This window comes from Heptranchias perlo, chromosome 1 (genome assembly GCF_035084215.1).
Source record: "Heptranchias perlo isolate sHepPer1 chromosome 1, sHepPer1.hap1, whole genome shotgun sequence".
Lineage (NCBI taxonomy): Eukaryota > Metazoa > Chordata > Chondrichthyes > Hexanchiformes > Hexanchidae > Heptranchias > Heptranchias perlo.
In genome coordinates, this window is record NC_090325.1 from 48,409,900 (window position 1) to 48,422,868 (window position 12,969).

General features: G+C 43.9%; 1 protein-coding gene across 2 annotated transcripts in view; it reads right to left on the reverse strand.

Annotated features, from left to right (window-relative positions):
• Nucleotides 1–5,035: 5,035 nt before the first annotated feature.
• Nucleotides 5,036–12,969, reverse strand: part of LOC137321830 (aquaporin-3-like) — a 33,235-nt gene continuing 25,301 nt past the window's right edge. For both annotated transcript variants that reach the window (XM_067984548.1, XM_067984538.1), the window contains exon 6: nucleotides 5,036–7,893. In XM_067984548.1, coding sequence (XP_067840649.1) covers nucleotides 7,719–7,893 — 175 coding nt within the window. In that variant the 3' untranslated portion in view covers nucleotides 5,036–7,718. The remainder of the gene's footprint in view (nucleotides 7,894–12,969) is intronic.

Below are 12,969 nucleotides of genomic sequence, written 5' to 3' on the forward strand. Positions count from 1 at the left end.
GTTTTTATATTTTTTGCTAATTTCTTTTCATAATCTAACTTCCCTTTCTTAATCAATCCTTTAGTTACTTTTTGCTGTCTTTTGAAGAATTCCCAATCTTCTATCCTCCCACTAAGTTTGGCTACCTTATATGTCCTTGTTTTCAGTCGGATACTATCCTTAATTTCTTTACTTAGCCACGGATGGCTGTCATTTCTTTTACACCCTTTTTTCCTCAGTGGAATATATTTATTTTGAAAGTTGTAAAATAACTCCCTAAATGAACACCACTCTCATGTACCGTCTTACCCTTTAATCTATTTTCCCAGTCCACTTTAATCAATTCCGCTCTCATACCATCATAGTCTCCTTTATTCAAGCTCAGTACGCTTGTTTGAGAATCAACCTTCTCACCCTCTAATTGGATATGGAATTCAACCATGTTGTGGTCGCTCGTTCCAAGGGGATCCTTAACTAGGACATTATTAATTAATCCTGACTCATTACACAGGACCAGGTCCAAGGTTGCCTGCCCCCTTGTAGGATCAGTTACATACTGCTCAAGAAATCCATCCCTGATGCACTCAATGAACTCGTCCTCAAGGCTGCTCTGCCCAATTTGATTTGTCCAGTTAATATGATAATTAAAATCCCCCATAATTATGGCTGTTCCCTTATTACATGCCCCGACTATCTCCTGATTAATACTTCTTCCAGCAGAGTTGCAACTATTAGGAGTCCTATATACTACGCCCACTAATGTTTTTTTTCCATTATTATTCCTTATCTCCACCCAAACTGTTTCATTATCTTGATGCTTTGTCCCAATATCATTTCTCTGTATTACAGTGATTCCTTCCTTTATTAGCTATGACACTACAGTTCCAATTCTTGGACCCATGTTCACCAATAATAACAAGGCTGATCTATATTTTAAAAGGAAAACTCCAGCATAAAGGATTTTTTCAAACTTTTATTGAAATATAAACTGAAAGATTGGCTGGCAATAATACATGGTCGATAAGCAAACAAAACAGTAACAATAAAAAAAAAGTATGAGTAAGTGAAGTGTAATGCTAGAGTAAATGAAGTCACGCTTATGTGCAGACAACGTATATTGATAGCAGAAAGTCTTTTGTTTTTCTTATCCATATAAAAAGTAACATATTATTTGAAGGGGTGCTGCTTTCATCACAAAAATAGTTGCCAAACATTTTACAGAAAGCAATGCCATAACAGCATCAAGATTCATCGGGGAGTGAATTTCTGCAGAGGTTCTGCTGCTCATGCACCATAACTTCGGTGGTAGAACCACAGAAAACACTGGAAACACCACGTAAATGGTGGCAGAAATTCACACCTTCATCTCATCACTTGCATGTGACAGTAAATTCATCAATCCAGTGCTCCTAATGAGGAGCCATGATCAAGCGGAACGTGGGCCGGAGAACTGGGCCCACATTATTGTAACCCTATCTATCTGTCACCCATTCTCCTCCCGAACGTTGCTCCCAACTTGGAACAGAGGATCGGTGAACTTAATCTACAAGGATCATTTTATAGGTTTGTACTCAACTGTAGAGGTTCACCCAGCAGGAGCACATATCAGGTATTCAGGTACAGTTCCCCATACCACACCAGCTCCTATTCTAACAGCTTCTGCATCAGACAGAACTAATAAAAACTTTGAGGAAGAGGGTCAAAGGAAACAAGCCCAGTTAAAGTCAAAGTTAGAGATGCAATGACATTTCTGAAGCCCCATTGAAACTTACTTTTAAACTTACCAATAAGTATAACTGAGGCCAACACTGACACTTGAGGTACAGGCTGCTGTAATCAATACTGAAAACAGATCCAAATAGATTCAAATCATTGTGATTTTATGGTCCCATCAAGTTTTCAAGTACTTTGTAATGGGATCATCCACTACAGAGTGATTATTTTTGTTTAAAATGTTGTCTATTGTAAAATCACGGTGGAATTGATAACCCGACCCGTTATCTTCAGTGTCACAACAGTCAGAACCTGAGCCACTCCTGTCTTGACAATCATTTCTTACTTGCAAGCTAAAAATGTAAATCAACATGAGCTTAAAACTAAATGGTATTCCAGTAGAATAGGTTATTAGGTAATTGCACCAAGATCTCTGACTAAGGCTTCATACAGGAGGACCAAATGTAAACCAGCTTAGTAGTTCCAGTCTAATCTTTTGAGCAGTGTTTCTTTTTTGTTTCTTTTTTAACACTGATTAATGTTAATGTTGAACAATGATCATTATCCAAGCAGTTTCAGGATGAACAACAGTTCTTAAGATGTTTTCTGACACTTCATGTGTGCCAGAAATTCATCTACTCATGAAAAATAGAAAATAAACTACAATGTATTTATTGTTCCCTTGTTCCCATTGTGTGTGTCATTATTAAATGTTATTCAAAGCAAGATGTCAATTCTAATCATTTTACTTATCTCCATTTGTAAACAGAACGAAGCAGTCTATAAGGAGCACAAAAGGCAACGTTAAAAAATTCTGTGGATCTGTTATAATTGAGCATCTACTGTAGGTGTATAACTGCAGAGTTTATTTACCATCACTCTAGGGGACTTGTGCCAAAATTGGGAGAGCTGTCCCACAGACTAGTCAAGCAACAGCCTGACATAGCCATACTCACAGAATCATATCTTTCAGCCAACGTCCCAGACTCTTCCATCACCATCCCTGGGTATGTCCTGTCCCACCGGCAGGACAGACCCACCAGAGATGGCGGTACAGTGATATACAGTCAGGAGGGAGTGGCCCTGGGAGTCCTCAACATTGACTCTGGACCCCATGAAATCTCATGGCATCAGGTCAAACATGGGCAAGGAAACCTCCTGCTGATTACCACCTACCGTCCTCCCTCAGCTGATGAATCAGTCCTCCTCCATGTTGAACACCACTTGGAGGAAACACTGAGGGTAGCAAGGGCACAAAATGTACTCTGGGTGGGGGACTTCAATGTCCATCACCAAGAGTGGCTCGGTAGCACCACTACTGACCGAGCTGGCCGAGTCCTGAAGGACATAGCTGCTAGACTGGGCCTGCTGCAGGTGGTGAGCGAACCAACACGAGGGAAAAACTTACTTGACCTCGTCCTCACCAATCTACCTGTTGCAAATGCATCTGTCCATGACAGTATTGGTAGGAGTGACCACCGCACAGTCCTCGTGGAGATGAAATCCCGTCTTCGCACTGAGGACACCATCCAACGTGTTGTGTGGCACTACCACCGTGCTAAATGGGATAGATTCAGAACAGATCTAGCAGCTCAAAACTGGGCATCCATGAGGCGCTGTGGGCCATCAGCAGCAGCAGAATTGTATTCCAGCACAATCTGTAACCTCATGGCCCGGCATATTCCTCACTCTACCATTACCAACAAGCCAGGGGATCAACCCTGGTTCAATGAGGAGTGTAGAAGAGCATGCCAGGAGCAGCACCAGGTGTACCTAAAAATGAGGTGCCAACCTGGTGAAGTGACAACTCAGGACGACATGCATGCTAAACAGCGGAAGCAACATGCTATAGACAGAGCTAAGCGATTCCACAACCAACGGATCAGATCAAAGCTCTGCAGTCCTGCCACATCCAGTCGTGAATGGTGGTGGACAATTAAACAACTAACGGGAGGAGGAGGCTCTGCAAACATCCCCATTCTCAATGATGGCGGAGTCCAGCATGTGAGTGCAAAAGACAAGGCTGAAGCGATTGCAACCATCTTCAGCCAGAAGTGCCGAGTGGATAATCCATCTCAGCCTCCTCCCGATATCCCCACCATCACGGAAGCCAGTCTTCGGCCAATTCGATTCACTCCACATGATATCAAGAAACGGATGAGTGCACTGGATACAGCAAAGGCTATGGGCCCCGACAACATCCCAGCTGTAGTGCTGAAGCCTTGTGCTCCAGAACTAGCTGCGCCTCTAGCCAAGCTGTTCCAGTACAGCTACAACACTGGCATCCACCCGACAATGTGGAAAATTGCCCAGGTATGTCCTGTCCACAAAAAGCAGGACAAATCCAATCCGGCCAATTACCGCCCCATCAGTCTACTCTCAATCATCAGCAAAGTGATGGAAGGTGTCGTCGACAGTGCTATCAAGCGGCACTTACTCACCAATAACCTGCTCACCGATGCTCAGTTTGGGTTCCGCCAGGACCACTCGGCTCCAGACCTCATTACAGCCTTGGTCCAAACATGGACAAAAGAGCTGAATTCCAGAGGTGAGGTGAGAGTGACTGCCCTTGACATCAAGGCAGCATTTGACCGAGTGTGGCACCAAGGAGCCCTAGTAAAATTGAAGTCAATGGGAATCAGGGGGAAAACTCTCCAGTGGCTGGAGTCATACCTGGCACAAAGGAAGATGGTAGTGGTTGTTGGAGGCCAGTCATCTCAGCCCCAGGGAATTGCTGCAGGAGTTCCTCAGGGCAGTGTCCTTGGCCCAACCATCTTCAGCTGCTTCATCAATGACCTTCCCTCCATCATAAGGTCAGAAATGGGGATGTTCGCTGATGACTGCACAGTGTTCAGTTCCATTCGCAACCCCTCAAATAATGAAGCAGTCCAAGCCTGCATGCAGCAAGACCTGGACAACATCCAGGCTTGGGATCATAAGTGGCAAGTAACATTCGCGCCAGATAAGTGCCAGGCAATGACCATCTCCAACAAGAGAGAGTCTAACCACCTCCCCTTGACATTCAACAGCATTACCATCGCCGAATCCCCCACCATCAACATCCTGGGGGTCACCATTGACCAGAAACTTAACTGGACCAGCCATATAAATACTGTGGCTACAAGAGCAGGTCAGAGGCTGGGTATTCTGCGGCGAGTGACTCACCTCCTGACTCCCCAAAGCCTTTCCACTATCTACAAGGCACAAGTCAGGAGTGTGATGGAATACTCTCCACTTGCCTGGATGAGTGCAGCTCCAACAACACTCAAGAAGCTCGACACCATCCAAGATAAAGCAGCCCGCTTGATTGGCACCCCATCCACCACCCTAAACATTCACTCCCTTCACCACCGGCGCACTGTGGCTGCAGTGTGCACCATCCACAGGATGCACTGCAGCAACTCGCCAAGGCTTCTTCGACAGCACCTCCCAAACCCGCGACCTCTACCACCTGGAAGGACAAGGGCAGCAGGCGCATGGGAACAACACCACCTGCACGTTCCCCTCCAAGTCACACACCATCCCGACTTGGAAATATATCGCCGTTCCTTCATTGTCGCTGGGTCAAAATCCTGGAACTCCCTTCCTAACAGCATTGTGGGAGAACCGTCACCACACGGACTGCAGCGGTTCAAGAAGGCGGCTCACCATCACCTTCTCAAGGGCAATTAGGGATGGGCAATAAATGCCGGCCTTGCCAGCGACGCCCACATCCCGTGAATGAATAAAAAAAAATTTTTTAAATCCTTTCTGAGACTTGCCTTTAGGTTTTACCCCCCAGCATGACTTTCTGCTGAAGCATTCATATACTGGACTGTGTACTGTTCATAGATAACAATTTCTGTCTTGGATTGCATTTTACGCTTTAACACAAATGGTATACCAGAGGTTTGTCATGTTCATTCCTTTGTTTCCACAACTACACACAAAATGGCAATACATTGGTACTTTTCAAATACCCAAATATTTTATTTACTACAGTTTATAGCACTGATGTTTTATGAACTATTTTTAATGAAATCAAAACCTCAAAATAAAACCCAGGTTAGCTGGTATTACTGCATTTACATTCCATTACCTAAAACTTAACAGCAGATTAAAACAAGTTCTGTTTGTAAAAATAGAGTAAAACCCGGGTTTAAGCAGTCAACGATTAAATGACTTTAACTGTATCTTTACGCAATTTTATAGCCCAATTTGTAAGGTGCTTTTACATTGCACTAAGACCCGTTCTAGTAGGGCTAGTTCCTGACACCCAGATTTTATGCAGCCAACTGACATCCTAAAGTACTTGGCAGGATTTGCTAAGATTGCTGGCTGGGAAGACCCAGTAAAAATGGTACTAGTGGGTCCAGTGAATCAAGGCAAGTTTACTTTTAGATTGAAGCTGGCTGGGTATCAGGAGCCAGCACCTCTGCTCGGGTCTTAGCACAATGTAAAAGCAGCTTTGAAGCACAACACTGGACCAATGAGAAAGCAAGCTTGTACAATGGTTATGTTGCCTCCAGGGGTGACAGTGAAACTCACCCCTCTGAATGAGTCTTGTCAAGTCTGGAAGTAGCAGCCCCACTTCTTTTACTTCACATTGCTACTGACAAAGTCAATTGTGCCATCAGCAGAGTGCTGTTAAGTAAATGGGCATTGGTAATATTGTTCCAATATTGTTTTTGAGTTTATTAATACAATTTCTCCTTGGCAATTGGAATTTTCTTTTATTCCAACACTGTTTGCTTCAGATTGTTCTTTAATTCATAAGTGACTCCCTCCCTTCACCCTTCTAATGTTTATCTCGAGGAAATTGCAGCTCATCCAAGATGCCATAGTGTTATCTCCAGCAAGTTCTGTTCTGAAATAAGGTGGCTGCTTCAACCTGTATTTAAATGTACTTAAATAATATCAAGGTTACTTATCCAAGATTAGAGGTTCTGGAGGCTGCAACTTTTTAGCTGTTGAAAAATAAATTGCTCATTGCACCACCTCTAACAATTTTATACTCTAGGATAACCCAATCAGATGTATGTAGTCACTGGTCAGCTATTTATAAGAGAGTGAAATACAGTCTTAACTATTAAATCTAAATTCTATGGCTACAGTTTTTAACTAAATTAACATTTCAGATTAGTGAATCTCCCATAACATTCTCATGGTACGTGCAGGGGCGCCCATGAATAGCTGCCTTTATGACCTTCATCTAGACCCTCCGCAACAGGACTTTCTGAGGGCAGGTTGAAGACATGGAGTCAAGGCAAAATTTTAAAATGTACCCCCTGCCCAACCCCGCCCCCTGGATTTCAAGTCTTCTGGTTGCTGATGCCTCAATCTCAGCAGGCCAGAGCACAGCTGTAGGCCTGAGAGGACTGAATCTGCGCTCCAATTTCGTCCCAATTCTTTTACACACATGACCCTGACGGGGGAAAGGTCTACATCTAAAGTCCGCCCAGGACTTGGAAATGTTCACGGAAAAGACAAATGTAGACAGTTGTTTTCTCACAGGCGTAACACACTTGTCAGCTGCCCATAGAGAAAAATCTCCCCTTATATATTATTCTGCTAAGGCAGAAGTTTTTGTCACTAGTGTCTCCTTTCAAGAGCACAAAGTCTAAATGTTATAAATCAGGATTTCCTGGGGTCATAGGCTAATTTGCTCTTAGCATATCCTGAGTTAAGTTAGAGGATACTTCTGTCCGGAGAATTCTCTGTATTTTGGCAAGTGTTTGCCCAAGTCAGAAGTATTTGGCAGCAAATGACTGGGTTTCTTTTTTCTTTTACATATATATTGTTTAAGTGTGACAGCTAAATGTATATTTGTGATAAAGTCCACGGTCATTTCTGTGTTTCATATATAGCCTTAGAAATCTACAGAAACTTTATTACAGCAGATATTAAAATTCCAAATATTTCAAAAATATTAAGTTAAATATACTGTAGTATTCAAAGGGGTTCAAATTTTCTGATTTGCTTTGTGAAAATAATTGGGATATCACAAATGTTAATTTGGTCATCTTCTGCACATGATCTATAATGTATCAGGAACTTTCTCTTAATTTTACATTAGCCAGTTTTACATTTTCTTCTCCAATGGGTGAACTGTGGATTTCAGGCTCGATGTGTATTCCAATCATTAGCTGATATACCAGAATACCAAGTACAGAACCAAGGAGTGGGGCGAAAATGGGGATCCAAAACCAGTAGTTTCCAGCACTGGAAAAAATAGAAAAACAAAGAAACATTAAAATTGAGGTTAGACATCACATTTAATGCCCCAAATCAAATAGAATCAAAATGTAACATACCAGCATTATATACTGTAGCATATAAATGCATTACTGCTGAAATCCTATTGCCAGTGGCATGCTGTGTTCTACACACCCTCATCCACAATTTATAAAAGGTATACCAATATAACTGGTATACCTAATAGGCTGACAAAGTCTGAAGATCATTATATGATTGATTTTTCATTCCCTGCTTCCTGCTCTGCTGCTTACCATGTCACTGCTGCTCACCCAACCAGAGCTCAAACCCATACTTGTCAGTTGTCTAATAATCAATTAATGACTGTCCTCCTTGGTGGAGAGATAAATGGGGTTTCTTTAGGCCTGAATTGGCTTCAAGGTAACACGCTGGCAATTGGAGATTGGCATGGGAGTCGATCCTCTGTGGCAGACTTGATAATCCGCATCCTGAATCAGGCAGATCCTCAGTACTCTAGGACATGTTGATGACTGACCAGCCAGTCTGGCTCATGAAGGGACCTGGAGAAACACACCTGTCACTGGGGCCTTTCTATTCAGCTTCAGATAATGCTGCATGCCAATAATAGGTAAGGTAGTCCTAGCTGAATAAGAGGGGGAGGCTTACTAGTGCTCAGTGATGGTAAATTGTACAGTTTTAGCCAGTTAAATTACAGCAGTGCCCCTGCGCAAATTTGGCAGTCCTCAAATCTTGACTGTTGCCAAACTGAATCTAAGAAGTTGGGATATTGGGAGAGCAATTGGGGATAATTCCAGTGGGGAACCCAGAATTTGAGTTGGAACCTGGATCCATTGAGTATCTGTCCTTTCTGCACTAACCAACAAATTGCACTCTGGGCAAATGCTTCTTCTGCCAGCACCACTTACATTGTTGCAGTACTTTGGGGGCAACTCTAGGAATTACACCGCAAGCACACCTGATAGCCCAGCAGGACATATGTTCGATGAGAACAGACGTTGGTCCTGTCCTGGGCCTAGTGAACAGACCAATGGTAATCGATCCTGCCATTCCGGGGAGAAACTTGAAAAATAAATCAGCTGACTTTTTCCTACAGCCCAAACTGAGCCTCTAGCTCGACCTCTCAGAGCGGTAGGGTGCCGTTCTGAGTTCCATTATCTCCTTGGGTCAGAGTTATTTAAATGTCCCATTGTGAGATATGGAATGGGGTCAAAGTGGTGGGTGTAAATTCCACCTTATCGTACTTCCTTTAATGCAATGTCATCTCTTTGCTTTTGTACAACATGCCACAAATTATAAAACCTAGGCTCATTTTTTATTTAGTTTTATTAAATTGTTCTCCCCTATTTAAAGATATGTGCATCTGAACCCCTAAGCCTTTCTCTACTCCTTCGAAAGTTTTACCATTTAGTATGGTAGGTCGTGGGTTCAAAATAACGAAAAAAAAATTAGAACACATGTTAAGTTGTTACAAGAACACAAGAACATAAGAAATAGGAGCAGGAGTAGGCCATACGGCCCCTCGAGCCTGCTCCGCCATTCAATAAGATTATGGCTGAACTTCAACCTCAACTCCACTTTCCCGCCCAGTCGTCATTTCCCTTGATTCCCTTAGAGTCAAAAATCTATCGATCTCAGCCTTGAATATACTCAACGACTGAGCATCCACAGCCCTCTGGGGTAGAAAATTCCAAAGATTCACAACCCTTTGAATGAAGAAATTTCTCCTCATCTCAGTCCTAAATAGCTGACCCCTTATCCTGAGACTATGACCTCTAGTTCTAGACTCTCCGGCCAGGGGAAACAGCCTCTCAGCATCTACCCTGTCAAGCCCTCTCAGAATCTTATATGTTTCAATGAGATCACCTCTCATTCTTCTAAACTCCAGATAGTATAGGCCCACTCTACTCAATCTCTCCTCATAGGACAACCATCTCATCCCAGGAATCAACATAATGAACCTTCGTTGCACCACCTCTAAGGCAAGTATATCCTTCCTTAGGTAAGCAGAACAAAACTTTACACAGTATTCCAGGTGTGGTCTCACCGAAGCCCTGTACAATTGCAGCAAGACTTCCTTACTCTTGTACTCCAACCCCCCCCTGTAATAAAAGCCAACATATCATTTGTTTTCCTAATTGCTTGCTGTACCTGCATACTAACTTTGTGTTTCTTGTACAAGGACATCCAAGTCTCTCTGAACACCAACATTTAATAGTTCCTCACCACTTAAAAAATATTCCGTTTTTCTATTCTTCCTACCAAATTGAATAACCTCACATTTCCCCACACTATACTCCATCTGCCACCTTCTTGCACACTCACTTAACCTTTCTATATCCCTTTGCAGACTCTTTGTGTCCTCCTCACAGATTACTTTCCCACCTAGCTTTGTATAGTCAGCAAATTTGGATACATTACACTCGGTCTAAGTCCGTTAAGTCTTCATCGAAGCATTAATATAGATTGTAAATAGCTGAGGCCCAAGCACTGATCCTTGCGGCACCCCACTAGTTACAGCCCGAAAATTACCCGTTTATTCCAACTCTCTGTTTTCTGTCCATTAACAAATCCTTAATCCATGCTAATATATTAACCCCAACCCCATGAGCCCTTATCTTGCTTTAGACCTTTCATGTGACACCTTATCGAATGCCTTTTGAAAATCCAAATATGCTACATCCACTGGTTCCCCTTTATCTACTCTGTTATTTACCTCCTCAAAAAACTTGAATAGATTTGTCAAACATGATTTCCCTTTCCTAAAAACAACGTTAACACTGCCTAGCCATGTTATGACTTTTAAGTGCCCTGTTACCACATCCTTCATAGGATAAATCCAATCTGGCCAATTATCACCTCATCAGTCCACTCTCAATCATCAGCAAAGTGATGGAAGGTGTCGTCTACAGTGCTATCAAGCGGCACTTACTCACCAATAACCTGCTCACCAATGCTCAGTTTGGATTCCGCCAGGACCACTCGGCTCCAGACCTCATTACAGCCTTGGTCCAAACATGGACAAAAGAGCTGAATTCCCAAGGTGAGATGAGAGTGACTGCCCTTGACATCAAGGCAGTATTTGACCAAGTGTGGCACCAAGGAACCCTAGTAAAATTGAAGTCAATGGGAATCGGGGGAAAACTCTCCAGTAGCTGGAGTCATTCCTTGCACAAAGGAAGATGGTAGTGGTTGTTGGAGGCCAATCATCACAGCCCCAGGACATTGCTGCAGGAGTTCCTCAGGGCAGTGTCCTAGGCCCAACTATCTTCAACTGCTTCACCAATGACCTTCCCTCCATCATAAGATCAGAAATGGGTATGTTTGCTAATGATCGCACACTGTTCAGTTCCATTCGCAACCCCTGAGATAATGAAATAGTCTGTCCCCGCATGCAGCAAGACCTGGACAACATCCAGGCTTGGACTGATAAGTGGCAAGTAAAATTTGCACCAGATTTGCAATGGCCATCTCCAACAAGAGAGATTCTAACCACCTCCCCCTGACATTCAATGGCATTACCATCACCATCAACATCCTGGGGGTCACCATTGACCAGAAACTTAACTGGACCAGCCATATAAATACTGTGGCTACAAGAGCAGGTCAGAGGCTGGGTATTCTGTGGCAAGTGACTCAACTCCTGACTCCCCAAAGCCTTTCCACTATCTACAAGGCACAAGTCAGGAGTGTGATTTTTTTTTTATTCGTTCACGGGATGTGGGCGTCGCTGGCGAGGCCGGCATTTATTGCCCATCCCTAATTGCCCTTGAGAAGGTGGTGGTGAGCCGCCTTCTTGAACCGCTGCAGTCCGTGTGGCGACGGTTCTCCCACGGTGCTGTTAGGAAGGGAGTTCCAGGATTTTGACCCAGCGACGATGAAGGAACGGCGATATATTTCCAAGTCGGGATGGTGTGTGACTTGGAGGGGAACGTGCAGGTGGTGTTGTTCCCATGTGCCTGCTGCTCTTGTCCTTCTAGTTGGTAGAGGTCGCGGGTTTGGGAGGTGCTGTCGAAGAAGCCTTGGCGAGTTGCTGCAGTGCATCCTGTGGATGGTACACACTGGAGCCACAGTGCGCCGGTGGTGAAGGGAGTGAATGTTTAGGGTGGTGGATGGGGTGCCAATCAAGCGGGCTGCTTTATCTTGGATGGTGTCGAGCTTCTTGAGTGTTGTTGGAGCTGCACTCATCCACTTGCCTGGATGAGTGCAGCTCCAACAACGCTCAAGAAGCTCGACACCATCCAGGACAAAGCAGCCCGCTTGATTGGCACTCCATCCACCACCCTAAACATTCACTCCCTTCACCACTGGCGCACCATGGCTGCAGTGTGTACCATCTACAGGATGCACTGCAGCAACTCGCCAAGGCTTCTTTGACAGCACCTCCCAAACCCGTGACCTCTACCATCTAGAAGAACAAGGGCAGCAGGCACATGGGAACACCACCACCTGCACATTCCCCTTCAAGTCATACACCATCCCGACTTGGAAATATATTGCCTTCATCGTCGCTGGGTCAAAATTCTGGAAGTCCCTACCTAACAGCACTGTGGGAGAACCTTCACCACACAGACTGCAGCGGTTCACGAAGGCGGCTCACCACCACCTTCTCAATGGCAATAAAGGATGGGCAATAAATGCTGGCCTTGCCAGCGACACCCACATCCCATGAAGGAATAAAGAAAAATAATGGATTCCAGCATTTTCCCGATGACTGATGTCAGGTTAACTGGCCTATAGTTCCCTTTTTTCTCGCTCCCTCCTTTTTTGAATAGTGGCGTCACATTTGCTACCTTCCATTGGGGCCATTTTAGTATCTAGGGAATCTTGGAAGATCACAACCAATGCATCCATAACCTCTGCAGCCACCTCTTTTAGAACCCTAGGATGTAGGCCATCAGGTCCAGGGGATTTGTTGGTTTTTAGTCCCATTAATTTCTCCAGTCCTTTTTTTTATAACTATTACTAATTACTTTAAGTTCCTCACTCTTGGCTCCCCACTATTTCTGGTATGTTTTTGTATCTTCTACTGTGAAGACAGATACAAAATATTTGTTTAACGTC